This window comes from Cervus canadensis, chromosome 9 (assembly GCF_019320065.1).
Source record: "Cervus canadensis isolate Bull #8, Minnesota chromosome 9, ASM1932006v1, whole genome shotgun sequence".
In the NCBI taxonomy this organism is placed as follows: domain Eukaryota; kingdom Metazoa; phylum Chordata; class Mammalia; order Artiodactyla; family Cervidae; genus Cervus; species Cervus canadensis.
The window spans coordinates 60,489,081-60,513,171 of NC_057394.1; the positions used below are offsets into that span (position 1 = coordinate 60,489,081).

Here is a 24,091-nt window from a genome sequence, read left to right on the forward strand (position 1 = left end):
TCATCTCCATATATGAAGGGTAGCAGATAAAAAAAAAAATCTGGTAACATATTTCAAAATTAAGGTAATTCTGATTTTAATACAAAAGTGTACTTATATCCAAGGAGGAAATATAGCTACAGAAATTGCCATATCAAGTTAACTTAATGTCAAATTACAATAATATTGTGGAAAAAAAAGTAAATAAATGCACTTCACAAATGTGAGTCATGTCGTCTCCTCTGTCTGAAATATGTACCATAAAAGTCATTATATGCATTAATCTTTAAAGTTATCTAAATCATATGCTTAGGGCAACATCTTGATTTTAACAAAAAATATGAATTGCCTAGCTTGCTCATTTTATGAGATCTGATCTTAAAACATAAGATGGCCATCCTCAAAAGTACACTGGTTATAAGTTTTATTCATGCATGTTTGGGGATGGTTTTACTTATCAAGATCATGTTTTTAATGACTCATAACTAATTTTGTTGGAAAGACATCCATAAACTACATTGAGTGTGACTGATTATTTAGATGGTAACATTACAAATCCATTAAAAGGAATCTAAAATAAACAGAGTTAATGACCTTAAGTAAGTCACCCATAGATCAGAGAAGTTCCGAACATTTTTTTCGACTGCTATTTTTAGGTTTTTTAAAACATACGTTTCTCTTAGGACAACTTCATCAGATTAAGTTGTATGGTAAATATAGCCATTAAGTTGTACATAATAAAGAAAAAAACTTTTCATGTTGAAAAGCCTTTCAAAATATATATTTTAAACAGAAATGGAGATTTTTTACTTCCAACTTTACATAATAAATTAAATATCAAATACTGACAAACAGAGGTACCCCAGTGCCTATGTAAGTGGGTATTTTATTCATAGTACTATCATCAGTCAATGATATAGCAATCAGGGCTGTAGCAAAAATAATAAAAATCTATCTGAACTTTTTACTACATTTTGAATTTAGACTTTTTCTTCATAGACAATGTATCTATATATTTATGTAGCCAAAATCAGAAATACCATGGGATATAATCAACATGCAATTCTTCACTATTATTTGTTATTGCTCAATGAAAGATAGTATAGGAGATATTCCAGGCAGAAAGTAAAGCATGGTACAGTCAGCCCTCTGTATTCACACTTTCTGCATCAATCAACCTCAAACTGAAAATATCTGGGACAACAAAAAATTCCAGAAGTTCCAAAAAGCAAAACATGAATTTTTCATGTGGCAACTATTCACACTGCATTTATACTGTATTTACAGTTTACATAGCATTTACATTGTATTGGCTTCCCTGGTGGCTCAGACGGTAAAGAGTCTGCCTGCAGTGCGGGAGACCTGCGTTCAATCCCTGGGTCGGGAAGATCCCCTGGAGAAGGAAGTAGCAACCCACTCCAGTATTCTTGCCTGGAAAATCCTATGGATAGAGGAGCCTGGCAGGCTACAGTCCATGGGTGGCAAAGAGTCGGACACGACTGACTGACTTCACTCACTTACATTGTGTTAGGTATTACAAGTAATCTAAAGATGATTTAAAGTATACACAGGATGTGCACAAGTTATATGCAAATACTGCACCATTTTATATAAGAGACTTGAGTAAGCATCTGTGGGTTTTAGCACCCATGGGGTCCTGAAACCAATCTACTAAAAATAATGGGGGATGACCTTATCTCTAATCTTCTTAAGTTTCTACAGCATCTTGAATACTGTCTTCTTCTTTCCTATTTAAAGATAGTAGAATACAGACCTAAAAGATGACCCTGCCCACTTCTATTCAACAGAGATGAGAAAACTGAGTATCAAAAAGAGACTCCAATATAGATAGTTTCAAACACATATATAAAGGTTAAACACCAATTATTTAATCATTCATATAAAAAAGTTTAAAAATAAGCAGCAAATTAAATTCAAAGAAGATAAAAGGAAGGGTATAATAAAATCAGACGTTATTGAAATAGAAAAGAAACACACAAAAGAGAGGTTCAACAGCGCCAAAACCTGGTTGCTTAAACAGAACAAAAACACTGATAACTCCCTGGCAAAAGTGACCATGAAAAAAAGAGAGAAGGTAAGTAACCAATACTAGGAGTAAAAATGATGATATAGTTACTGGGCCTAAGGACATCAAAATATCATAAAGCAACATTATAAACAAGTTTATGCTAATAACTAGAAGACAAGGAGTAATTCCTAGAAAAATAAGATCTATTAAAACTTCTTACAACTATTTAAGACAATGAATTATAACCAAAAGGCCTATTTACAATGAATGTGATGGTGACACAGACTAGGGATGATTACTAAGCATGTTTCTTTGCTTCCTTTTTTGTTTATTGTATTAAGTGAACTTCATAATCCACAATCAGAATTAGTGGAGCTAGCTCAGCCTAACATATCTTTCTTTAAAAATATTTTAATGTCCAATTTACAGAAAGTTAAAAACTGCCCCATCATTCAAAAGGAATCTCATATAAAGTGACTTCTGTATTTCTGGACATATTTTTAAGGGCACCACTAAACAGTCTGGACTAAACACAATACAACCAAAATGAAACAGATAAAACAGCACAAATTCTCCTAAGAATGAATAACTGCAATGCTCACTGTATCATCCTTAAAATGTAAAATACGAGTCTTGCTTTGTGTCTTGTGGCTCAAAAAGTGGAACTATGATATGTTACAAATCAAAGTTATTTAAGCAAAAACTAGCAAACTAGTTCAACATTTTGATTCTTTTATTATTTTCCCCAAACTTGGTCCATGTAGAAGGAAAAAACTGGTGGAAAGGCTTAAAGGTAAGGGAAACAAGGAGCTAATTTTTTAGATTCAGTAGAACGTAAAAGATTGAAATAATTACAAATAAGAACAGTATTACAGCTCCTTAAAGATAGGGACTATGTTTCTTATTTCTTTCTATATCTCAAAAACACCTAGTCTTGTAATCTTGACATAGTAAATTAAAAAAAAAGAATATAAAGCATAATTCATACAAAGAAGAACTATGAGAAATACAAAGATAGGGAAAAGTTTTCTGAAGCTACGTAAGTGAGGTATAAAAGCTTACGAGTTGAGATGACCTACCTGGTCATGCCCAGTTAAAATTATTAAATTAAAATTTACACAAATTTTGTTTAATTTATTCCTAAATGTTTTGTGTTTTATAATAAGTATTTAAATGATTTTCCCATTGTCCATTGCTTTTATATAAAAATACAACTGATTCTGTAGATTGACCTTGTATCCTGTGACCTTGCTTAAGTTACTTACTAGTTGTGATAGTTTTTTTGATTTCTTAGAATTTTCTATGTACATAATCATGCTATCTCTAAATAAAGACAATTTAAATTCTTCTATTTAAACATGTGCCATTTATTATTTTTTCTTGCCTTATTGCACTGGCAAGGACCTCTAGCACAATGATGAACAGTGAATATTCTTGCCTTTGCCCCCATCTTGGGTGGAAAGTATTTAGTTGTTGTTTTTTTTCTTTAACCAGTAAATACAAGTTACTTATAGGTTTTTCATTGATGCCTCTTAACAGGTTGAGGAAGTTTCCAGATATTTGTAATTTGCTGTGACATTTTATCATGAATGAACATTGCATTTTACCAAATTTTTTTGTTTGTTGGCTTTTTTTCAGCAGGGCAGGGGCAATGACTGAAATGATCATATGGTTCTTCCTTTATGCTGTAAATAGAGTGAATTACATTATTTCATTTCAAATGTTAAACCAACCTTACATTCCGGGGATTAAAACCCATTTGGTTATGATGCATTATCCTTTTTACATATTGTTGAATTTGACCTGTTAATATTTGTTAAGAATTTTTGTATCTATGCTCACAGAGAATACTGAACTGCAATTCTCTTATATTACACAGGTTTGCTGGTAAAAAAAAAAATACTCTGTTTTTGCTCATCTAAGAATGTCTACATTTCTAAAGAATGTTTTGCCAGATATACTAATGTATACTAACTTTTTATTCTTTTGGCTGTTGAAAAACAACCATTTCACTGAATTGTGGTTACTCATGACACGTCAGTGGTCATTTTTATGATTTCCCCCCTATATGTAATATGCCTTATTTATTTATTTAACTATTTTTGCTTGCAGTTTTAAAGATTTCCTCTTTCAATTTTAAACAACTTGATTACATTTGCTGTGGTTTCCTGCTTATCCTGCTTGAGGTTCACTGAGCTTCCTGGTGACTTAAAGCTTTTCACAAAATTTGGGAAATTTTCCATCATTACATCTTTAAATAATATTCTGCCCTGGTCTTTGTCCCCCATCTTTTCTTTTTTTGAGATTTTAATTGCCTGTATGTGAGACTGCATCTCTAAGGTTGCTATTTCTGTACTGAGAATTCCTAATTATCCCCTCATTATGTTGATTCCCCCTTCACATGCTTGAACATATTTAAGGCAACTGTTTTATAGTCCTTATCTGCTAACTCAATCATCTGTCATTTTGGGGTCTATTTCTATTGACCAGTTTTCCTGCTTATTTGTATGTCTAGTAATAGTCTATGAAATGCTTGATATTGTAAACACTCTGTTGCTAAATGTTTGGATTTTGTAGTCTTCTTTCAAAATTCAATGGTAAGTTTGTTCAGCTAAGCAGCTAATTTATTTCTGAATCGGTTTAATTGTTTCCAAAACATTTCCCCCCAACATCTAACCCTTTCATTTTTAAAATCATTTTGTATGAGGAAAACTTACAAAATAGTGTTAAATAGCAAACATCCTTGTTTTTTTTCAAGAGTTATTTTTAAACTTATTAAGGGGGGCATAGAATAGCTTTTACTCTAGGGACAGATTTATCCTACTTCTAAAGCATAGATTTCACAGCATACATCTTTGAACCCCAGGAGTAAGTTTAATGAAGGCTCCTAACCGTGTGGGAGCTCTGGTAATTGTTCAGCTCACCAGTCTCTAGTGGTTGTTCGTTTACCAGTGTCTGTGAGTCATGTGGTGCTAGTGAAGAGACTCAGGTTTGACCCCTGATTCGGGAAGATCCCCTGGAGGAGGGCATGGCAACCCACTCCAGTATTGTTGCCTGGAGAATCCCATGGACAGAGGAGCCTGGCGGGCTACAGTCCATGGGGTCACAAAGACTCAGCCACAACGGAAGTGACTTAGCACGCACACGTGCACTGTGGTAGGACCAATGTGGTACCAGTGACTGCATCACAACCAGAGGTGTAAATGCCAAGAGGGAGTGTTTGACCATCGCTCAGCTTTACTCTGGTACTCTTCTCTTTCTGCTTTGGTTCACTAACTTTACCTTCTTTTCTTCTATATTTTCCTCTGAAAAACACATCATTATCTAGTAAAAGGACTCAAAACAAAAACCAATTCTTGTAACTCAATCCAGGGTTATTTCCACTACACAATATTTTTGTTAATCTCCTGGTATTAAAACAATAACAATTCAATCTAGTTTTAATTTGCTTATTACTTGGTATACTCCTGAATTTTTTTCTCTCTCTTTTGGTGGATCTGCTGCATATTTTTTATTTTAGAAAGATTAAGAACAGGTTCATTGATAAAGCTAAAAACAATCCATGCTGAGAAAATCTATTTGATTAAAAGCTATCCCTGGACCAGCAAACCACACAAAACTAAATAATCCATAAAGTGTTTTCCAAGAAGGCAAGAGTAATAATTTACTTCTTCATATTTTTGAGTTCCTTATCTCACACCTGAGATTCACATGGTTCACTATTTCTCCTTGTGAGCTATGTTAACTTCCTGTTAGAGAGTGAGCTTAGTCTCCACATTCTTTTCTTCTAATTTAAGAGCCTTTATGTTGATGAAAACTACTCCCTGAATGCAATGTTCATCACTTTGTCCACAAAATATCTATGAATTCATGTTTATAAAGCATTAGTCACTTTAAAAATAAATTTTGCATGGTTTTATTACCTTTTAAGGAGAGGAGAGATAAGGGCAGAAGGAAAAGAAATAAACTGGAATATTAAAAATGGGCCTTTAAGAAAATATTTTAAAATTGTACTAGGAGCAAAATAAATGATTAGACCAGCTCTTAAGAGGCTGTGGGTTTTACCCTCTTACCTGTGCAGCTGGATATATTCTCGGGGTCTGTTGAGCAGGTGAAGGAATCTATCAACAATCTTGTTTTTTCCTACACCCTGTAATCACACAGAAAGCATTAAACAAAAAAGGAACTTGTGTGGAGGTAAAACAAACCAGAATAATCTCTTACCGATAATCTGTCCTAGTTTATTGCTAATGCAAACCAAACTAGTAAACACATACAGCACATCTTTTATGACATAGTTTTTTTTTTAAACTGACTTCTAAATACACTAGCTCTAAGTTCTTCTTATTTAAAAGGAAATTCAAAATTATCTTTAGCCTTCTGCAACTTGTTTTTTATTTTCTGCTCTTTCATTTTACACTGAGGTGTAAATATTAGAGCCAGAATATTTCAGATTTAAAGAATGGCAGCAAAGGAAATCAAGGAAGAGTAAAAACAGATTTCTAATCCACTCTTCAGAATTGTGATTTTTAGTTATATAAAGATAAATACAATACTGTACTTCTTTTGCTTTAATTAAACACTAATTTATTCTCCTTTTATCCTACTTTCTAGTCCTTTAAGACCTTGGAAACCTGAAATTATAATCAGGGTTTATTAACAAGTCTCAACTATATCTTCTCTTCCTAGAAATGCCCTCATTTTCTCACAATTTACTGACGCCAAGGTTGCTGTCCTTTCATAGAGGACAAGCTGTTAAAAATGGAATCCACTCCCATGCTATTGCTCCAGTTCAAAGTTTTCACTTAGAGATGAACCACTCTATTAATGGGATGTACAACTTCTAAAAAGTGGATTGTGTGGGAAGAGTAGAAGTGGTTTAAAAAGCTGCATTTTATAACATATGTTGTAGCAATAAAAATACCTTTATTGATTTCTTACACTGTCCACCGTCAAACATGGTACAAAGCTATATAGGTTTTAAATGGCATGTTGCAATAAACACAAAATTTTAAATAAATACGTTCAGACAAACAAATTGTGCGTTAATTATATCAGCTCTGTTCAATTCAAGAAACGTAGGGAAAAACAAATATCATAAGTGCATTGTACTGTCAGAAACACAAAAGGGTTTCTTAAAAGAACAAGTTATGAAAAACCACTGTGGGGAGCTCATGCTCCCTCCCCGCTTCCAAGATTACAGATTCCTCCTTGCGGTTTCACATTCCTCTTGAGCAATTTTAGGAGTTGTTGTTGTTGTGTTGTGTTAGTCACTCAGTCGTGACTGACTTTTTGTGACCCCAAGGACTGTACCTCCTCTGTCCATGGGATTTCCCAGGCAAGAATACAGGAGTAAGTTGCCATTACATGCCCTATAAATGTAGGATGCAATGTGAAGTCCCTGACTGCCACTAAGAGGGTCCTTTGCTATGTCTTCTTTCAATGTGTTAAAAAAAGAAAGAAAGAAAGAAAGAAAATTCAACTGAGTAAATTTTAAAAGTCTTATTGACCTTATTCAATGTTTCATGAATCTAGCAGATAGAAAGAAGCACAAAAGAAGAGACTTTCATAAGCAGAAAGGAGCAGGACAAGGAAGTTCTACTAGCAAAATTGTTACAGCAGGTTGTGACAGGTCATTATCCTAAGGGGTCTCTTGGGCCAGTGACCTCATCATGGCTGACCAGGTGATCCTCATTTACTGGTTTAAGACTCCATTTCTGGGAGAGGCTGAAACTATAATCAAGGTAAGCCTGGGTTTTGTGGTTAGAGTTTAAAGTACGGGACTCCATTTGGGGCTGGTATGTGCTACTTTTAACACATTTTAGAGTCTTCCCGACTCCAGCCTCATCTGTCTCCTGGCTCCATATACTCTCTCTGGGACTCTGACCCACTCCCTGCACTTCAGCCATCTCAAATAGCTCACACATCTCTCCTAAGTCCCAGCTGAGATGAGATCTGCTGTTCTGAATTGTCAACTGAGCTTCTGTACCAGATGTTCACACTGAACTCATCATGCTTCCACCAAAACCTACTCTCCTTTCTTTTTAACCCACTCTGAACAGTATGGCCTCATACCCAGCTGATCAATGAATGAGTCTCAGAATGTTTTTGACTACTGTATTTTTTCCCTGCTCTCATTCAAAACGTCACTAGAATCTCTGTAGTTTCAATTTGCAAAACTTTTGCCTGCCTTCCTTTCTTCCTCCCTCCCTCCCTCCTTCTCTTCTCTTCTTCCTTTTTATTTCCTTTCACTCCTTTCTCCTCCACTTCTCTTTCCTCCCTCCCTTCCTTCCTTCCATATCTCCTTTGTCTATTTTATCAACCTTTTTAGCACCTAATGTTCTAAGTATTGTACTAGCTGAGTGGGATACAATGATAAATAAAGTAACTACAACCCCTAACCACACTCATAGCTTACAACCCAGTAGGAAACAGACAATGAAACAAAACGCAGCAAGCCCCCTACATACAAACTTTCAGGTTGCGAACATTCAGAGGTGCAAACGTGCGTTTGCATGTCCGCTGACATAAATGGGTTCAGATGTCTGGTGCACACTGCCGTGTGCATGCATCCTCTGTAAGTGTACTTTACTGTACACACTGTAAAGGGTACAGTCTCTATTTCAAGCCCAGGGGGTCCAAAAGCATAACGGCAGCAGTACACAGCTGATTGTGACCGCTGGGTACCAAGGCTAACTTTGCTGTGTGTGCGTGCTAAATCCCTCCCATCGTGTCCGACTCTTTGTGACGCTATGGACTGTAGCCCTCCAGGTTCCTCTGTCTGTGGGATTCTCCAGGCAAGAACACTAGAGTGGGGTGCCATTCCCTCCTCCAGGGACCTGCCCAGCCCACGGAGAGAACCCAGGTCTCCCGCAGCTCCTGCCCTGCGGGCGGATTCTTTACCCCTGAGCCACCAGGGAAGGCCTTAGCTTTGTTGTACTTACAAATAAATTGGACTTACGAATGAGCTCTCTCAGAACAGAACTCATTTGTATGTAGAGAACTTACATGTCATGTGTTCTGCTACGGAACATCCAAAGGTCTTGAAGATTTAACCAAAGGCTCAGAAGTCCCACCATGCAGTGATCTTCCAGCTGAATCACCAAGGGATTAAAGAGGTTACGGGGAAGAGGAGAAAGCGGAGTGTTCCAGGTGGAGAGGGCAGGATGTGTAAAGACTTGGGGTACTAGAGAGCTGGGGCACTGGATGGGTCCAAGTGAAGTCAAGGAGCAGGAGTGAGGAAGGGAATAATCCGGAACAAGCCTAGAGCAGGGGGCAGGGTCTAGCTCTGGCAGTCCTGGAAGCCAGGGGAAAGAGTTTGGTCTGTTTCCGAATAGCACCAAAAGGCCACTGAAGTAGAGGGGTAACAGGATCAGATTTTCACTTTTGGAAAATCATTCTGGTGAAATGACAGGACAGAGAACAAGACTGAAAGCAAAGGAAAGCCATTTGGAAACTTCTTAACAAACTCAGGCCGGAGATGGTGGTGGCTTCAAGTAAGGAGCTGAGAGGTATGAACATACTTAAGAGACAGTTGGGGAAAGGACTTACAAGATATGAGGATGAGCTGGATGTGAGGCGAGAGAAATCAACCTTTCTGTCTTGGGCAACAAGGTGGAACGTGATCCTACTTAAAGACACATGAGACTGGGAGGCGAGGGGCCTCTTCTGGGTAGGGAGGGAAGTCTAGTATTAAAAAGGCAGTTTAACTTCGGAGAGGTGGACTCTGCGGTGCCTGCTTCGCACACCTGCTCCTGCCTCTCCGGCTCACTGTCACTGCTCCAGGCAGCCCATCGCTGTGCTCAGACTCCTAGAAAGGGTCCTCTTGGGCCTCCCGCCTCCAGATTTACAACTGGCCAGTCCACCATTTGTTTAGTTACTTTTCTTACACAGAGATCTCATCAGGTCATTTCTGGCTTCATTTTAAAAGCTCCAATAATTCCTTCGAGGAAATGCTAAAACCATAACCCAGGAAGGAATTTCTGTAAATATCCTGAGCAAAATGAGACAGTTACAGCGATCTGTTCTTTCCAATCACAGTTTTCGCCTAGAACAAAAAAATCTTGAGGATTACTTTAATTGAATAAATACATAAACAGTATCTTATTTTTCCATTACAAAAGCCACACATACTCATTTTTCTCAACGAGAAGTTTAGAAAACAAAAAAACTACCCAATGTGCAATTGTCAAAATAAATCTGCTACCATTTTCATTTTGTTCCTGTGGATATTTATCTTTACTTACTAATCATTACCTTATATATACAATGTGTATCCTTTAATAAAAATTGGCACAAAATAAATAGCTTTTACCTCACACTTGACTCTTCTGGAAGATAATATTTAGTCAGGAAGATCCCCTGGAGGGGAAAATGGCAATCTGTTTCAGTATTTTTGCCTAGGAAATCCCACTGATGGAGGAGCCTGGCAGGCTACGGTCCGTGGGGTCACAAGAGTCGGACCCGACTGAGCAACGAACAGTTAACAACAACAAAAGGGAACGAAAATTTTAAAAAGAAGAAGGAACCTATGGAATGAGAGATGATCAAATAACTATGAATTGTCTCAAAAGGATGGTGCTTTCTTTTATCATTATTCTTTTGTCTCATCATGTTCTCTGTGACAAGGTACTAGAAAGAAGGACCTTTACAGAGCTAGGAGTCGGACGGCTCTTTGACTACAGGGTTAGGAGGAGGAATGATTCTGTTAAGCCCCTAAGGACAGGAAGAAAACATACTTTAATTTATTAAATATTTTAAAATAAAATAAAATTTGAGGAAAGAACAGAAGAAAAGGAAAGGGGCGTCATATAGTTTGCTCTTGCTGAAAGAGGTAGAAACCTCTTCCAGCAACATTCTGCTCCCGTTGGGCCAACAAAGAGAAGGAACCTGATGTTTTTCGAGTCTTCTGCTGCATGCCTACCCGCCCTTCCAGTGTTTCACCACCCACACCCTCACACCAGCCACATCAGTGGGAGGTAACTCTTCTGTCTTGGAGAAAAGCAAACTTAAGTTCAGGGCTTCCCCAGTGGCTCAGCGCTAAAGAATCACCTGCAGTGCAGGAGACAAAGGAGACATGGGTTCAATTCTCATGTTGGGAAGATCCCCGGGAGAAGGGGACAGTTACCCACTGCAGTATTCTTGCCTGGGAAATCCCATGGACAGAGGAACCTGGTGGGCTACAGTCCATCGGGTGACAAAGCGTTGGACACAATCAAGCATCAGTTCAGTTCAGTTCAATCTCCCAGTCGTGTCCAACTCTTTGTGACCCCATGGACTGCAGTATGCCAGGCTTCCCTGTCCTTCACCAACACTCCCGGATCTTGCTCAAACTCATGTCCATCAAGTCGGTGATGCCATTCAACCATCTCATCCTCTGCCGTCTGCTTCTCCCCCTGCCTTCAACCTTTCCCAGCATCAGGGTCTTTTCAAATGAGTGAGTTCTTCTCATCAGGTGGCCAAAGTATTGGAGCTTCAGCTTCAGCATCAGTCCTTCCAATGAATATTTAGGACTGATTTTCTTTAGGATTGATTGGTTTGATCTCCTTGCAGTCCAAGGGACTCTCACCACAGTTCAAAAGCATCAATTTTTCAGTGCTCACCTTTCATTATGGTCCAACTCTCACATCCAAACATGACTACTGGAAAAATCATAGCTTTGACTAGATGGACCTTTGTCAGCAAAGTAATGCCACTGCTTTTCAATGCTGTCTAGGTTGATCATAGCTTTTCTTCCAAGAAGCAAGCAAGCGTCTTTTAATTTCATGGCTGCAGTCACCATCTGCAATGATTTTGGAGCCCCCCAAAATAAAGTTTCTCACTGTTTTCATTGTTTCCCCATCTATTTCCCATGAGGTGATGGGATCAGATGCCATGATCTTAGTTTTCTGAACGTTGAGTTTTAAGCCAGGTTTTTCACTCTCCTCTTTCACTTTCATCAAGAGTCTCTTTAGTTCCTCTTCACTTTCTGCCATAAGGGTGGTATTATCTGCATATCTGAGGTTATTGATATTTCTCCCAGCAATCTTGATTCCAGTTTGTGCTTCATCCAGCCCCAAATTTCGCATGATGTACTCTGCATATAAGTTAAATAAGTAGGGTGACAATATACAGCCTTGATGTACTCCTTTCCCAATTTGGAACCACTCTGTTGTTCCATGTTTGGTTCCAGCTGTTGCTTCTTGACCTGCATACAGATTTCTCAGGAGGCAGGTCAGGTGGTCTGGTATTCCCATCTCTTGAAAATTTTCCACAGTTTATTGTGATCCACACAGTCAAAGGCTTTGGCATAGTCAATAAAGCAGAAATAGATGTTTTTTTTAGAACACTGTTGCTTTTTCTATGCTGCAACAGATGTTGGCAATTTGATCTCTGGTTCCTCTGCCTTTTCTAAATCCAGCTTGAACATCTGGATGTTCACGGTTCACGTACTCTTGAAGCGTGGCTTGGAGAATTTTGAGTATTACCTTGCTAATGTGTCAGATGAGTGCAAGTGTGTGAACATTCTTTGGCATTGCCTTTCTTAGGGATTGGAATGAAAACTCACCTTTTCTAGTCCTGTGGCCACTGCTGAGGTTTCCAAATTTGCTGGCATATTGAGTGCAACACTTTGACAGCATCATCTTTTAGGATTTAAAATAGCTCAGCTGGAATTCCATCACCTCCACTAGCTTTGTTTGTAGTGATACTTCGTAAGGCCCACTTGACTTCACACTCCAGGATGTCTGGCTCTAGGTGAGTGATCACACCATCGTGGCTATCTGAGTCATGAAGATCTTTTTTGTTTAGTTCTTCTATGTATTCTTGTCAACTCTTCTTAATATCTTCTGCTTCTGTTAGGTCCATACCACTTCTATCTTTAATTGGGACCAACTTTGCATGAAATGTTCCCTTGGTATTTCTAATTTTTTTTTTTTTAAGAGCTCTCTAGTCTTTCCCATTCTGTTGTTTTCCTCTATTTCTTTGCGTTGATCACTGAAGAAGTCTTTCTTATCTCTCCTTGTTATTCTTTGGAACTCTGAATTTAGATGAGTATGTCTTTCCTTTTCTCCTTTGCCTTACACTTCTCTTCTTTTCTCAGCTATTTGTAAGGCCTTCTCAGACAACCATTTTGCCTTTTTGCATTTCTTTTTCTTGGGGATGGTCTTGATCACTGACTCCTGTACAATGTCATGAACCTTCATCCATAGTTCTTCAGGCACTCTGTCTATCAGATCTGAGCATGCAAGATCAGCACACAAACTTAAGTTCTAAGCAGTTAAGAGCCTGCAAACAATGGGATTTTAAAGGCAAATTCACTCTGACTTAAAAGAGGGGGCTGTTCTCTGCTTCACTATATTGCAAAACAGAATGTCAGGAGGTAGTCTCCCTGAATTGCTTTACATGAAAGTTTATTATTCTAAAGTCATGGAGTCATAAATCAGTTACTCAAAGATTATAAAACAGCCTAAAACATGTATCCAGGAACTCCCTGTATGAAAGGTTCAGAAGGGAGAAGATGAGGAAGTCAATTTTTCTTTCTTCTGCAGGAATTTTTAAAGTGGTCTCCAAGTGATTGCTTGCCATGGCTAGTGCTCAGCTTGCCAAGTGCTCTCTGAAGCGTCTTAACTTCTGGCCTTCCCTCCAGTTCCTCCTAATTCTTCAGTAACTTCCATAGACTTGGCTCCATTTGTATGAAATTTAAAGATTTTTTTCATACAGTCCTAATTTTCCTTAGAAACACTAACTGTATGAATGTTATCAACAAATACCAATTGCAGTCAAACATAACAACTAAAAAGCTAGTATTATAGTAGCATCAGGAGAAATAAATTGCTTTTTAAAAATAACCATAGAGTTTTCATCAAATGTTGAAACTTTTAATCCTTTGTCTAAAATGCCTGAAAATATACTTACTATACAAGCAGTTGGGAGACTCAGACAGTCAATCCTCCTTAATCTGTCTCAGGTAGAGATTTATACCACCATCTTCATTCATCTGAATAAAGAGGGCCTAGACAAGCAAATCTCCAAACACGATCTTATTCTAACAGTTCTTAATCCAATAACACAGTGAGAGGTCCCTGCTTTAGGAATCACTAGAAATTTCTTATTTTCCAAATTCTCTCAGTGAACATACATTATTTATGTATCCAGAAAAAATAATTAAACTGCATAGTAAAAAAATAAATAAATAAATAAACTGCATAGTAAACAGTTCCAAACATGTGCATAAACAGGTTCCCTGTAACAGATCCAGAAACAGTACCCGAAAGTCAGGCAAAACAACACACCTTTTTTAATTGTACTACTAGTTTGCATGGCTTTAAAACACACTGATAAAGCTTCCTGGCAAAGTCAAAAGCTCCTTTTCAAACAGGAATAATAAAATCCACATCCTTGAAATTTCCCTTTGAAATAATGTGCTGCTGTAAATGGCAAGGTTAGACTCTTTGGTAGTTTGGTCACTTGGTATAACCAAAGCAGCCAAAACAAATACTGTGGGGGGGTGGGGAAGAAATCAACGTGCTTACAAGAGCAATATACAGATTCAGAACAAAGGCAAGAAAAACACTCACTAAGAAACACTGGATGGATAAACTGAAGATCAAACAGAACACGCGGGCTTCCCTGGAGGCTCAGTGGTAAAGAACCGGCCTGCCAATGCAGGAGACACTGGTTCGATCCCTGTGATGGGAAGAGCCCCTGGAGGAGGAAATGGCAACCCACTCCAGTATTCTTGCCCGGAAATCCCATGGGCAGAGAAGCCTGGCGGGCTACAGTCCCTGGTGCCATAAAGGAGTCAGACACGTCTTAGTGACTGAACAACAGCAAGAGAGAGTGTGCAGCATGGCAAAGAATTTCCATATTGTACTTTAGGCAACTTCATAGCAAGAGGTTTCAGAAGGGACACAAAATAATATGATATCAAATAAAGATATCATTATGCTTGATGAAACCAAATATTTTATAGCCTTGGGACTCCTAAGCCACTGTAGCTACAAGAAACACGGCACACTTTGTTATCAAATTCCCTGCTGCCACTACCAGCTGGGGACACAGGCGGGCAGAAGTCTGGACAAACTGTTCTGTCCATCTATAGACATTAGACAATTATTCCGGCATAGCAACATGGTGTATTTCTGATGTTACACAGCAGCAATCTGCCACTGCTCAGTTCAGATGATTAATTAACAAAATCCACACATTCTTTAATTTTGGCAATAAAATATTCACAGTATCTCAATATTAAATAATTCAACAAACATTTACTAAGCCTATACCAGGAAAAAACTAAATCTGTTCATTATAAGCCTCTAATTAACAGATGGTATGAGATACAAAGGATTATATGGAATTATGTAGTAACAATGTGTATAGTGTCCTCCTTAGTCAGTATTAAATATATGCTTACTGATTTTCATAGTGTATAAAAGATTTCAAAATTAAATGCTATGAAAATTCAGGGGAAAAAAACAATTTTTTTAATTGTTGGGAAGTAATTAAGACAGAAATTTCCAGTCTGGAAGAAATGAATATGGTTTCATCGCATTATGGTAAATTAATCAAGAAGTTAAATTGGGTTGATGAAATTTACTTTAGAAAATACTTCCTCACTGTAAGTTCATCAATATTGGTATAATTTTGATAAAATGTTTATATTCATGGAAGTGGGTCAGTATCTCTCAGGATAAAGAGAATAGGAGAACGTATCTTTCAACCTTCAAAGGGACTGAGGAGGTACATCAACTGAACCCAGTGTTCACTCTTGCTTGGGTGCTGATGGAGACAAACCAACTGTAAAGGGACACTGGGGAGAACTGAGGAAAACGGACTGCAGGGCATCAGTGTACATTAAGGGGTTATTATTAGTTTGTTAGGTGTAGTAATCAGATTGTGGTTGTGTAAGAGATAAAAACTAAGACAGGATAACAGAAATGCATTATGTAAAGGTATGGTCTTTTAAAAGGCAACATACAGATAATATGTTCAACACAGATTGAAACAAGATGAACAAAATTCTGATAATCGTTGAAACAAAGTTATGGGGACAAAGGAGGTCATTATATACTCTACTTTGTATAGAATATATTTTACAATTTCATAATAGAAAAATTCAAAATGCCCTGAACTCTGTATGTAAAGCATAGCTCCTGGCCTGTTATAAGCACAGAACGTGAGTTAGCTATTACACATTATTATTGTCGTTGCTATTGAGGCTGTATTACTGGTACAAGAACTAGTGTGCGCGGGCGCTAAGTCGCTTCACTCGTGTCCAACTCTTTGCAACCCTATGGGCTGAAGCTCACCAGGCTCCTCTAACCATGGGATTCTCCAGGCAAGTATACTGGAGTGGACTGCCATTTCCTACTCCAGGGGATCCTCCGGACCCAGGGATCGGATCCACATCTCGTATGTCTTCTGCATTGGCGGGTACATTCTTTATCATGAGGGCCACCTGGGAAATCCAAGAATTAGTGTGGTATGGTGGAGAAAAAGCATGAGCTTGGGAGGTCTGGGTCCTAACTCAGCCATTAACTAGCTATGTGATCTTGAGCAGATATTCACACTTTTTGAGTTTCAGTCTATTTGTCAAGTATGGAAAACAAAAATATTTATCTCAAAGGGTTTCCATAGAACTACATGAAATGATTCTTAAAAGTATATTGGGAAAAAAAAAGTATATTGGAAATTGTAAAACATACAATTATTACCATTTTTAATCCTTGTTCATAAGAAACTTGTAATTGAATTATAGATGAAATTTAAAAATCAAAACAACTTTAAGAGAAGAATGAATTAAACACTGATAAAATACTATAAATGTTCCGAGGAAAACAAGATTATTTCTATTTGGGGGAGACTAAGACAAGCTTCCTAGAGGAAAAAAATCTGAGCTCTTGAAAACTGCAGGATTTTCACAGGGAAAGATGAGAGGAAGAAGCTCACATGAAGCAAAACATACATAAAATGGCTGGGAGACTAGGAGGGCATCGTGGACTTGCGTGCGTGCTAAGTGGCTTCAGTCGTGTCTGGCTCTGAAACCCTGTGGACTGTGGCCCGCCAAGCTCCTCTGTCCATGGGATGAATACTGGAGTGGGTTGCCATGCCCCCCTCCAGGGGATCTTCCTGACTCAGGGATCAAACCCGCATCTCTTACGTCTCCTGCACTGGCAGGCGGGTTCTTTACCACTAGCACCACCTGGGAAGCCCACTGTGTACTCAGGAAGGGTAAGAAACTCTGACTTGGAAGAACCAGAACTGCAAAAGAGGTTTGGAGACAGGTCATAGGTTTTTTCGAGGGTTTCTCTTTGAAAGAGATTTTATCCGAGAGGCAAGGGGAGCCACTTTCAGCTTTCAGGAGGAAAATAAAATTAAGAGATGCTAAGATTGATCTCAGTGTTGATAGATTAGAAAGTGCCATGGAATTGTAAAAAGTACCTACAGAATCAGTACTCTAGAAACCCAAAGCACATGAAAGTCAGAGACTGAGAAGGCATCTCCTAGGAAAATCAGCCAGGAGCTCACTTTTTGTTTGATAAGGAAAATACAATATATTAGAATTTTGGTAAAGGTAAAAAATATAGACTCTGGAATACAAGCAGAGCCTGAGTATAAAAATTTCACCAGAGTGCTATTATTTAAATAGCACTTAAAAAGGGGGAAAAAAAAAGGTTGACAAATCTAGCACATTATTGGACTATATTCACCTAGAAGTAATTGTGAATTATTAACTGTGTCTCATTAAATACAAATTAAATTCTGATGATTTGCTTTGCAATTTGTTTAACATCGCAAATGAGAAAATATTACTATATGCAGATGATTAAACTTTCACTTCTTAAAACAAACACTATATATTTTTAAAACAATTCTTATATAACGGGGGTACCTAAGCATTTTAGAACACTGCATTACTGAACTATTTCTTCCTTCAAATATCTGATAAAGTGCAACTGCCTCTCAAAACTCAAGTGTCCTTATTCAGAAACAGAAGGTTATTTATTTATTCTGACCAGGCCGTGTGGCATGGGGATCTAAGCTCCCCAAGCAGGGATCGACCTCGTGGCCCCTGCAGTGGAAGCACAGAGTCTTAACCACTGGACCGCCAGAGAAGTCCCAGTTTATTCTTAAGGAGTTTTTAAACAACAAAAAAATTATGCACCTATCAGCTGAATCTATAACCCAAAAAATTCACCAAAAATACTTGGTATTTCAAATATAATAAAGCTCTATAAACCAAAAGAAAGTAATATATGGGGAGGAAGAAAGCTTATTCTTTTTTTCTATTTTAATTTATTAATTGAAGGATAATTGCTTTACAGAATTTTGTTGTTTTCTGCCAAATCTCAACATGAATCAGCCATAGGCATGCATACATCCCCTCCCTGCTGAAACTCCCTCCCATCTCCCTCCCCATCCCACACCTCTAGGTTGATACAGAGCCCCTGTTTGAGTTCCCTGAGCCAGACAGCATATTCCGGTTGGCTATCTATTTTACATATGGTAATGTAAGTTTCCCTGTTACTCTCTCCACACATCTCACCCTCTTCTCCCCTCTCCCCATGCCCATAAGTCCATTCTCTATGTAGAAAGCTTATTCTTGAAGAGAGCTGTGATGATAAAAGCATCACTGACTTGAAAGTAAATAGCTATTTCTCTTTTTTACCGTCAGGAAAGCTGAAATAAATAGAAAGTCATATTATGATTTTTTCAAAAAGCCAGCATGAAACTAATTGCATGAAAGGTATATGTAACGTTATAATTATAGTAAGTAGAAAATAATGCATACAGTGCATGCTAACAAAGATCTACAATATGGAGCATTGTATACTAAGGGACCATGAAACATGTAATTTCAGGGTATCCTATCCCTTTTGGCTGACAGGCAGCAATTCTGCTTCTTTTACTGGAAAGCTGATGGACTGTTTCAAAAAAAATCCCACACAGAAAGTTGAAAAGATAAAATCAATTTTATTTCACCAAAAGAAAATGGGGCCTACTTTATGTTGCTATGATAAGTGATGTTTATAGACTTGTTTTTAGCTTCCCAACAGTTAGGAAAACTCATCTAATGTCATAGATTCTTAGAAAAGATAGTAATACATGGAAAGAAAAGATAGGATTTGGCTTAATAAAGATGATAAACATTGAGATACCTCAAAATCAACATTTACTCCATTTAATTTCCTCACAATAAAAGTTGCTACAAGTAACAGCGATCTTTCAAAGCAACATTAAATTGACAACTTCAACTACTGAAAAGTTTCTTTCATGAACTTCAGCCAGTTTCTAATTTGCAAAACAGAAGGCTGGGTAGACGGTATCTATGTTTAGACAGCTTGTATTAATAGCATTCATTACATTTTATTGTATTTGTATATCAACTCACTGCTGGCTTCTCTGTCAATATTTAATGCCCAAAGCTTTGATTCTAATTAACTTTTTTGCTTTTTGAGTAGTCATCACGTAATGTTTCACCCCAGTTCAATTCCTGGGTTGGGAAAATCTCCTGGAGAAGGGATAGGCTACCCACTCCAGTATTCTTGGGCTTCCCTGATGGCTCAGAGAGTAAGAAATCTGCCTGCAATGCAGGAGACGTGGTTCGATCCTTGGGTTGGGAAGATCCTCTGGAGGAGGGAATGGCAACCCACTCCAGTATTCCTGCTTAGAGAATCCCATGGACAGAGGAGCCCGGTGGGCTACAGTCCACGGGGTCACAAAGAGTCAGACATGACTGAGTGACTAAGCACAGCACAGCATGTAATGATTCAAAAAGAGCAAGAGTGAAAAAGGAGCCTGACCAACTACTAAAAATGGTTTACTTAGTTTCAGACTAAATCATGTCATCAAAACAGGCATTTTCCCAGATGGCTGTCACTCTGCATTTGAGTGCAAACACCAGTGACACCACCCCATGAGAGCTGAGTGTCAGTCATTCTTAACCTACCAGTTGTAGCTCTGCCTGCCTGTCTTTTTCTGTTTTCATTGTTTTGGTTCACAAGGTTGGTAAAGGATGCAGGCGAGAAGGTGCATAAGATATTAAGAGAGGTACATAAGTACCACTAATAAATAAAGCAGGGCATTTGGAAAGGTACTTATGAAACACCTGAGTGACTGCAACTGCAGAAGTACACATTCCTGAAGAAGGAATCCCCCAGATGATCAGGACTCTGAAGAAAGCACAGGGGAGGAGAACAAGTAACTCCACACTGGTTCTCAGAAAAGTGCGCCTCTGTGGGGTGCCTGCTCCACATTCGCCAACAAATACTACAGGGGGCTCTCTTCTCTCCCATACACACCAGACGGAAGCAACTAAGAGTCTTAATAGTAATGAGCCTGGTGGGCATTATGCTAAGCAAAATAAGACAGACAAAGACAAATACTGCATGGCATCATTTATAGTGCAATCTTTTTTAAAATTAATTTATTTAAATTGGCAGCTAATTACTTTACAATATTGTGGTGGTTTTTGCCATATATTGACATGAATCAGCCACGGGTGTACATGTGTCCCACCATCCTGAACCCCGCTCCAACCTCCCTCCCCACCCCATCCCTCTGGGTTGTCCAGAGCACCAGCTTTGGGTGCCCTGCTTCATGCACTGCATGAATTTGCACTGGTCAACTATTTTACATATGATAAGATACATGTTTCAATGCTATTCTCTCATATCGCCCCACCTTCACCTTCTCCCACAAAATCCCAAAGTATGTTCTTTACATCTGTGCCTCTTTTGCTGTCTTGCATGTAGAGTGGTCGTTACCATCTTTCTAAATTCCATATATATGCATTAATATACTTTATTGGTGTTTCTCTTTCTGGCTTACTTCACTCTGTATAAAAGGCTCCAGTTTCATCCACCTTATTAGAACTGACTCAAATGTGTTCTTTTTTTATAGCTGAATAATATTCCATTTTTTATATGTACCACAACTTCCTTTTCCATTCATCTGCTGATGGACATCTAGGTTGCTTCCATGTCCTATCTGTTGTAAACAGTGCTGCAATGAACATTGGGGTACACATGTCTCTTTCAACTCTGGTTTCCTCGGTGTGTACGCACAGCAGTGGGCTTGCTGGGTTGTATGGCAGTTCTAGTTCCAGTTTTTTAAGGAATCTCCACACTGTTCTCCATAGTGGCTGTTTTAGTTTGCATTCCCACCAACACTGTAAGAAGGTTCCTTTTCTCCACACCCTCTCCAGCATTTATTGCTTGTAGACTTTTTGATGGCAGCCATTCTGACTGGTGTGAGATGGTACCTCATTGTGGTTTTGATTTGCATTTCTCTGATAATGAGTGATGTTGAGCATCTTTTCATGTGTTTGTTAGCCATCTGTATGTCTTCTTTGGAGAAATGTCTGTTTAGTTCTTTGGCCCATTTTTTGATTGGGTCATTTATTTTTCTGGTATTGAGCTGCAACAGCTGCTTGTATGTATTTGAGATTAATTCTTTGTTGCTTCATTTGCTATTATTTTCTCCCATTCTGAAGGCTGCCTTTTCACCTTGCTTATAGTTTCCTTTGTGGTGCAAAAGCTTTTAAGTTTAATTAAGTCCCATTTGTTTATTTTTGTTTTTATTTCCACTACTCTGAGAGGTGGATCATAGAGGATCTTGCTGTGGTTTATGTCAGAAAGTGTTCTGCCTATGTTTTCCGCTAAGAGTTTTATAGTTTCTGGTCTTACATTTAGATCTTTAATCCATTTTGAGCTTATTTTTGTGTATGGCATTAGAAAGTGTTCTAGTTTCATTCTTTTACAGGTGATTGACCAGTTTCCCCAGAACCACTTGTTAAAGAGACTGTCTTTTCTCCATTGTACATTTTTGCCTGCTTTGTCAAAGATAGAGTAGAAAAGTGATTGCCAGGGTCTGGGCAGTGGAGGAAATAGGGGAAGGTTGGTAAAGGGGTACAGACTTTCACATAGAAGATGAATAAATTCTGAGGATCTAATGGTACAACACAGTGACTACAGTTAGAAACATTGTGCTATATAATTGAAATTTGCTAAGACAGTAAAACTTACATGTTCTCACCAAATAAATATATAAATAAAAAGGTAAATACATGACGTCATGAATGCAGTATATAACTCAGTAGGAGAGATTTTTTCACAACGTATAGGTATCTGTAAGAAACATGTGTATTATCATACGTAAAGCAGGTGACCAGTGCCAAGTTCAATGCATAAAGCAGGGCTCCCAAAGCCTGTGCTCTGGGACAACCCAGAGGGATGGGGTGGGAAGGAAGGTGGGAGGGGGGTGCAGGATGGGGGACACGTGCACCTGTGGCTGATTCACGTCGATGCATGGCAAAAACCACCACAATATTGTAAAGCAATTATCCTCCAATTAAAATAAATTAATCAATTTAAAAACAGATGTTATGAGAAAACCCAAACGAACTTTTTGGCAAACCCAATATATCAAATCATCATGTTGTACACTTTAAATATATTGTAATTTTTCTTGTCAGTTATACCTCAACAAAGGAAAAGATAAAAGTCTAACCATAGAATCTTCCCCATATCTTAACACAGATGTTACTTTATGAAAACAAGTTTGGAAGTTACTGAAGTTGACTAAAATATTCAAAAAGTTCTATTGAGGTTTTAACCAGCTACCATAAAATGTCCAGTTTTCACTTGTTGACCTGGCAAGTGTACACATGTGCAAAGTTGTGTCTCATTTAACTAGCTAAATACTACTTAGCACTTAATCATTATTAGAAAAAATTAAATAGTTAGCGTTTCAATATTCTGTCCTAGTGATAATGCTGTCAGTCTCTGACCTGATCCCATCAGTACATAATCACACCCAGCTATATAGGCCACGAAAGTATTTTCTCTCACTCCCTAGATTCTATCTTATTCATCGTTTCCTTCGTTAAACAGGTGCAAGTTTACTGAATAAGAAGTTTAGTCAGTTGGTTTTAGAATTTCCTGAAAATAATCCAAGAAAGCCTAAATTTTAAGTTCAAATCACTTCTAAATCATTTTGCCTACTCAGCAGAAATTTATTCTAGGCAGTCCTCTAAAGTATATTTGTTAAATGTCTATTATGTGCAAGACATCAGGGAGGACACAAAAATAAGTAAGACTCTTCTCAAGGGGCTCTCTCTTTTCAGGAGAGATGGCAGGTGGACGCATAAGTCCAACAGAAGTCAAAAGAAATCTACATGGCCCGCTGTAACAATTCAGAGAATGACCCAAACCTTCAGCCTGAAGTGTTCAGGAAGACTTTATTAAAAAAGTATATTACAGAATATTACAGCCAGAGGGACCATAGAAAACACCCGTTCCAGTCCTATCATTTTACAGATAAGAAAGAGAAAGAAACGAAAAAAGACAAAGCCCTTTAAGGAGGGAGCAATGAACCCAATACTACACACAGAGACGAACAGTCTGCACAGGAAGGCAGACCTCTGGATTCCCAGCGTTCTGCTTTTCCATGATACCACACTGCCCTCTGAGACGGGGAGGATTTGAACAGGCAAAGATGGTGGAAAGAAGAGAGCAGACTGGTGAAGATCAAACACTGAAATATAAAAACCCTGATAAGAAGGTATTTGGGCTTCCCTGGTGGCTCAGGGGTAAAGAATCCGTCTGCCAACGCAGGAGATTAAGAGACACGGGTTCGATCCCTGAGTCAGGATCTCTTGGAGTAGGAAATGGCAACCCACTCCAGTGTTCTAGCCTGGAAAATCCCAAGGACAGAGGAGCCTGATGGGCTACGGTCCATGTGGTCGCAAAGAGTCGGACATGACTGAGCAACTAACAAGAAGGTATTTGGAAAAGAGTGTGTTAAAATCTGAGGACGTGATGTTCAGGGGAGAAATGAGACACCAGACTGCAAGTGGAGTGAGATTAGACAAAGGAAGATATCAAATGACAGCCCGAGAGACTTAGTTTTTCACTAGATGGTTTCATGGACACAGGTAGCAGAATTTACTTATAAAATCTAATGAAAAGTCCCTGCAACACTGGTATCATTGTATGACACTGATCACCTTAGAGGCCTATAATGAGAGAATAAAGGACCCTTCTGACACGAGAAAGGATGGTTAGTGTAGCAAATTTCTAATGAAGGCAATCTCTGTTTGTC

General features: G+C 38.3%; 1 protein-coding gene across 1 annotated transcript in view; it reads right to left on the reverse strand.

The window, feature by feature from the left end:
- Positions 1-24,091, reverse strand: part of VWA8 (von Willebrand factor A domain containing 8) — a 367,922-nt gene that overhangs the window by 206,062 nt on the left and 137,769 nt on the right. Inside the window, exon 21 of the mRNA XM_043478154.1 lies at positions 6,082-6,158. Within this exon, the coding sequence (XP_043334089.1) occupies positions 6,082-6,158 (77 nt within the window). The remainder of the gene's footprint in view (positions 1-6,081; positions 6,159-24,091) is intronic.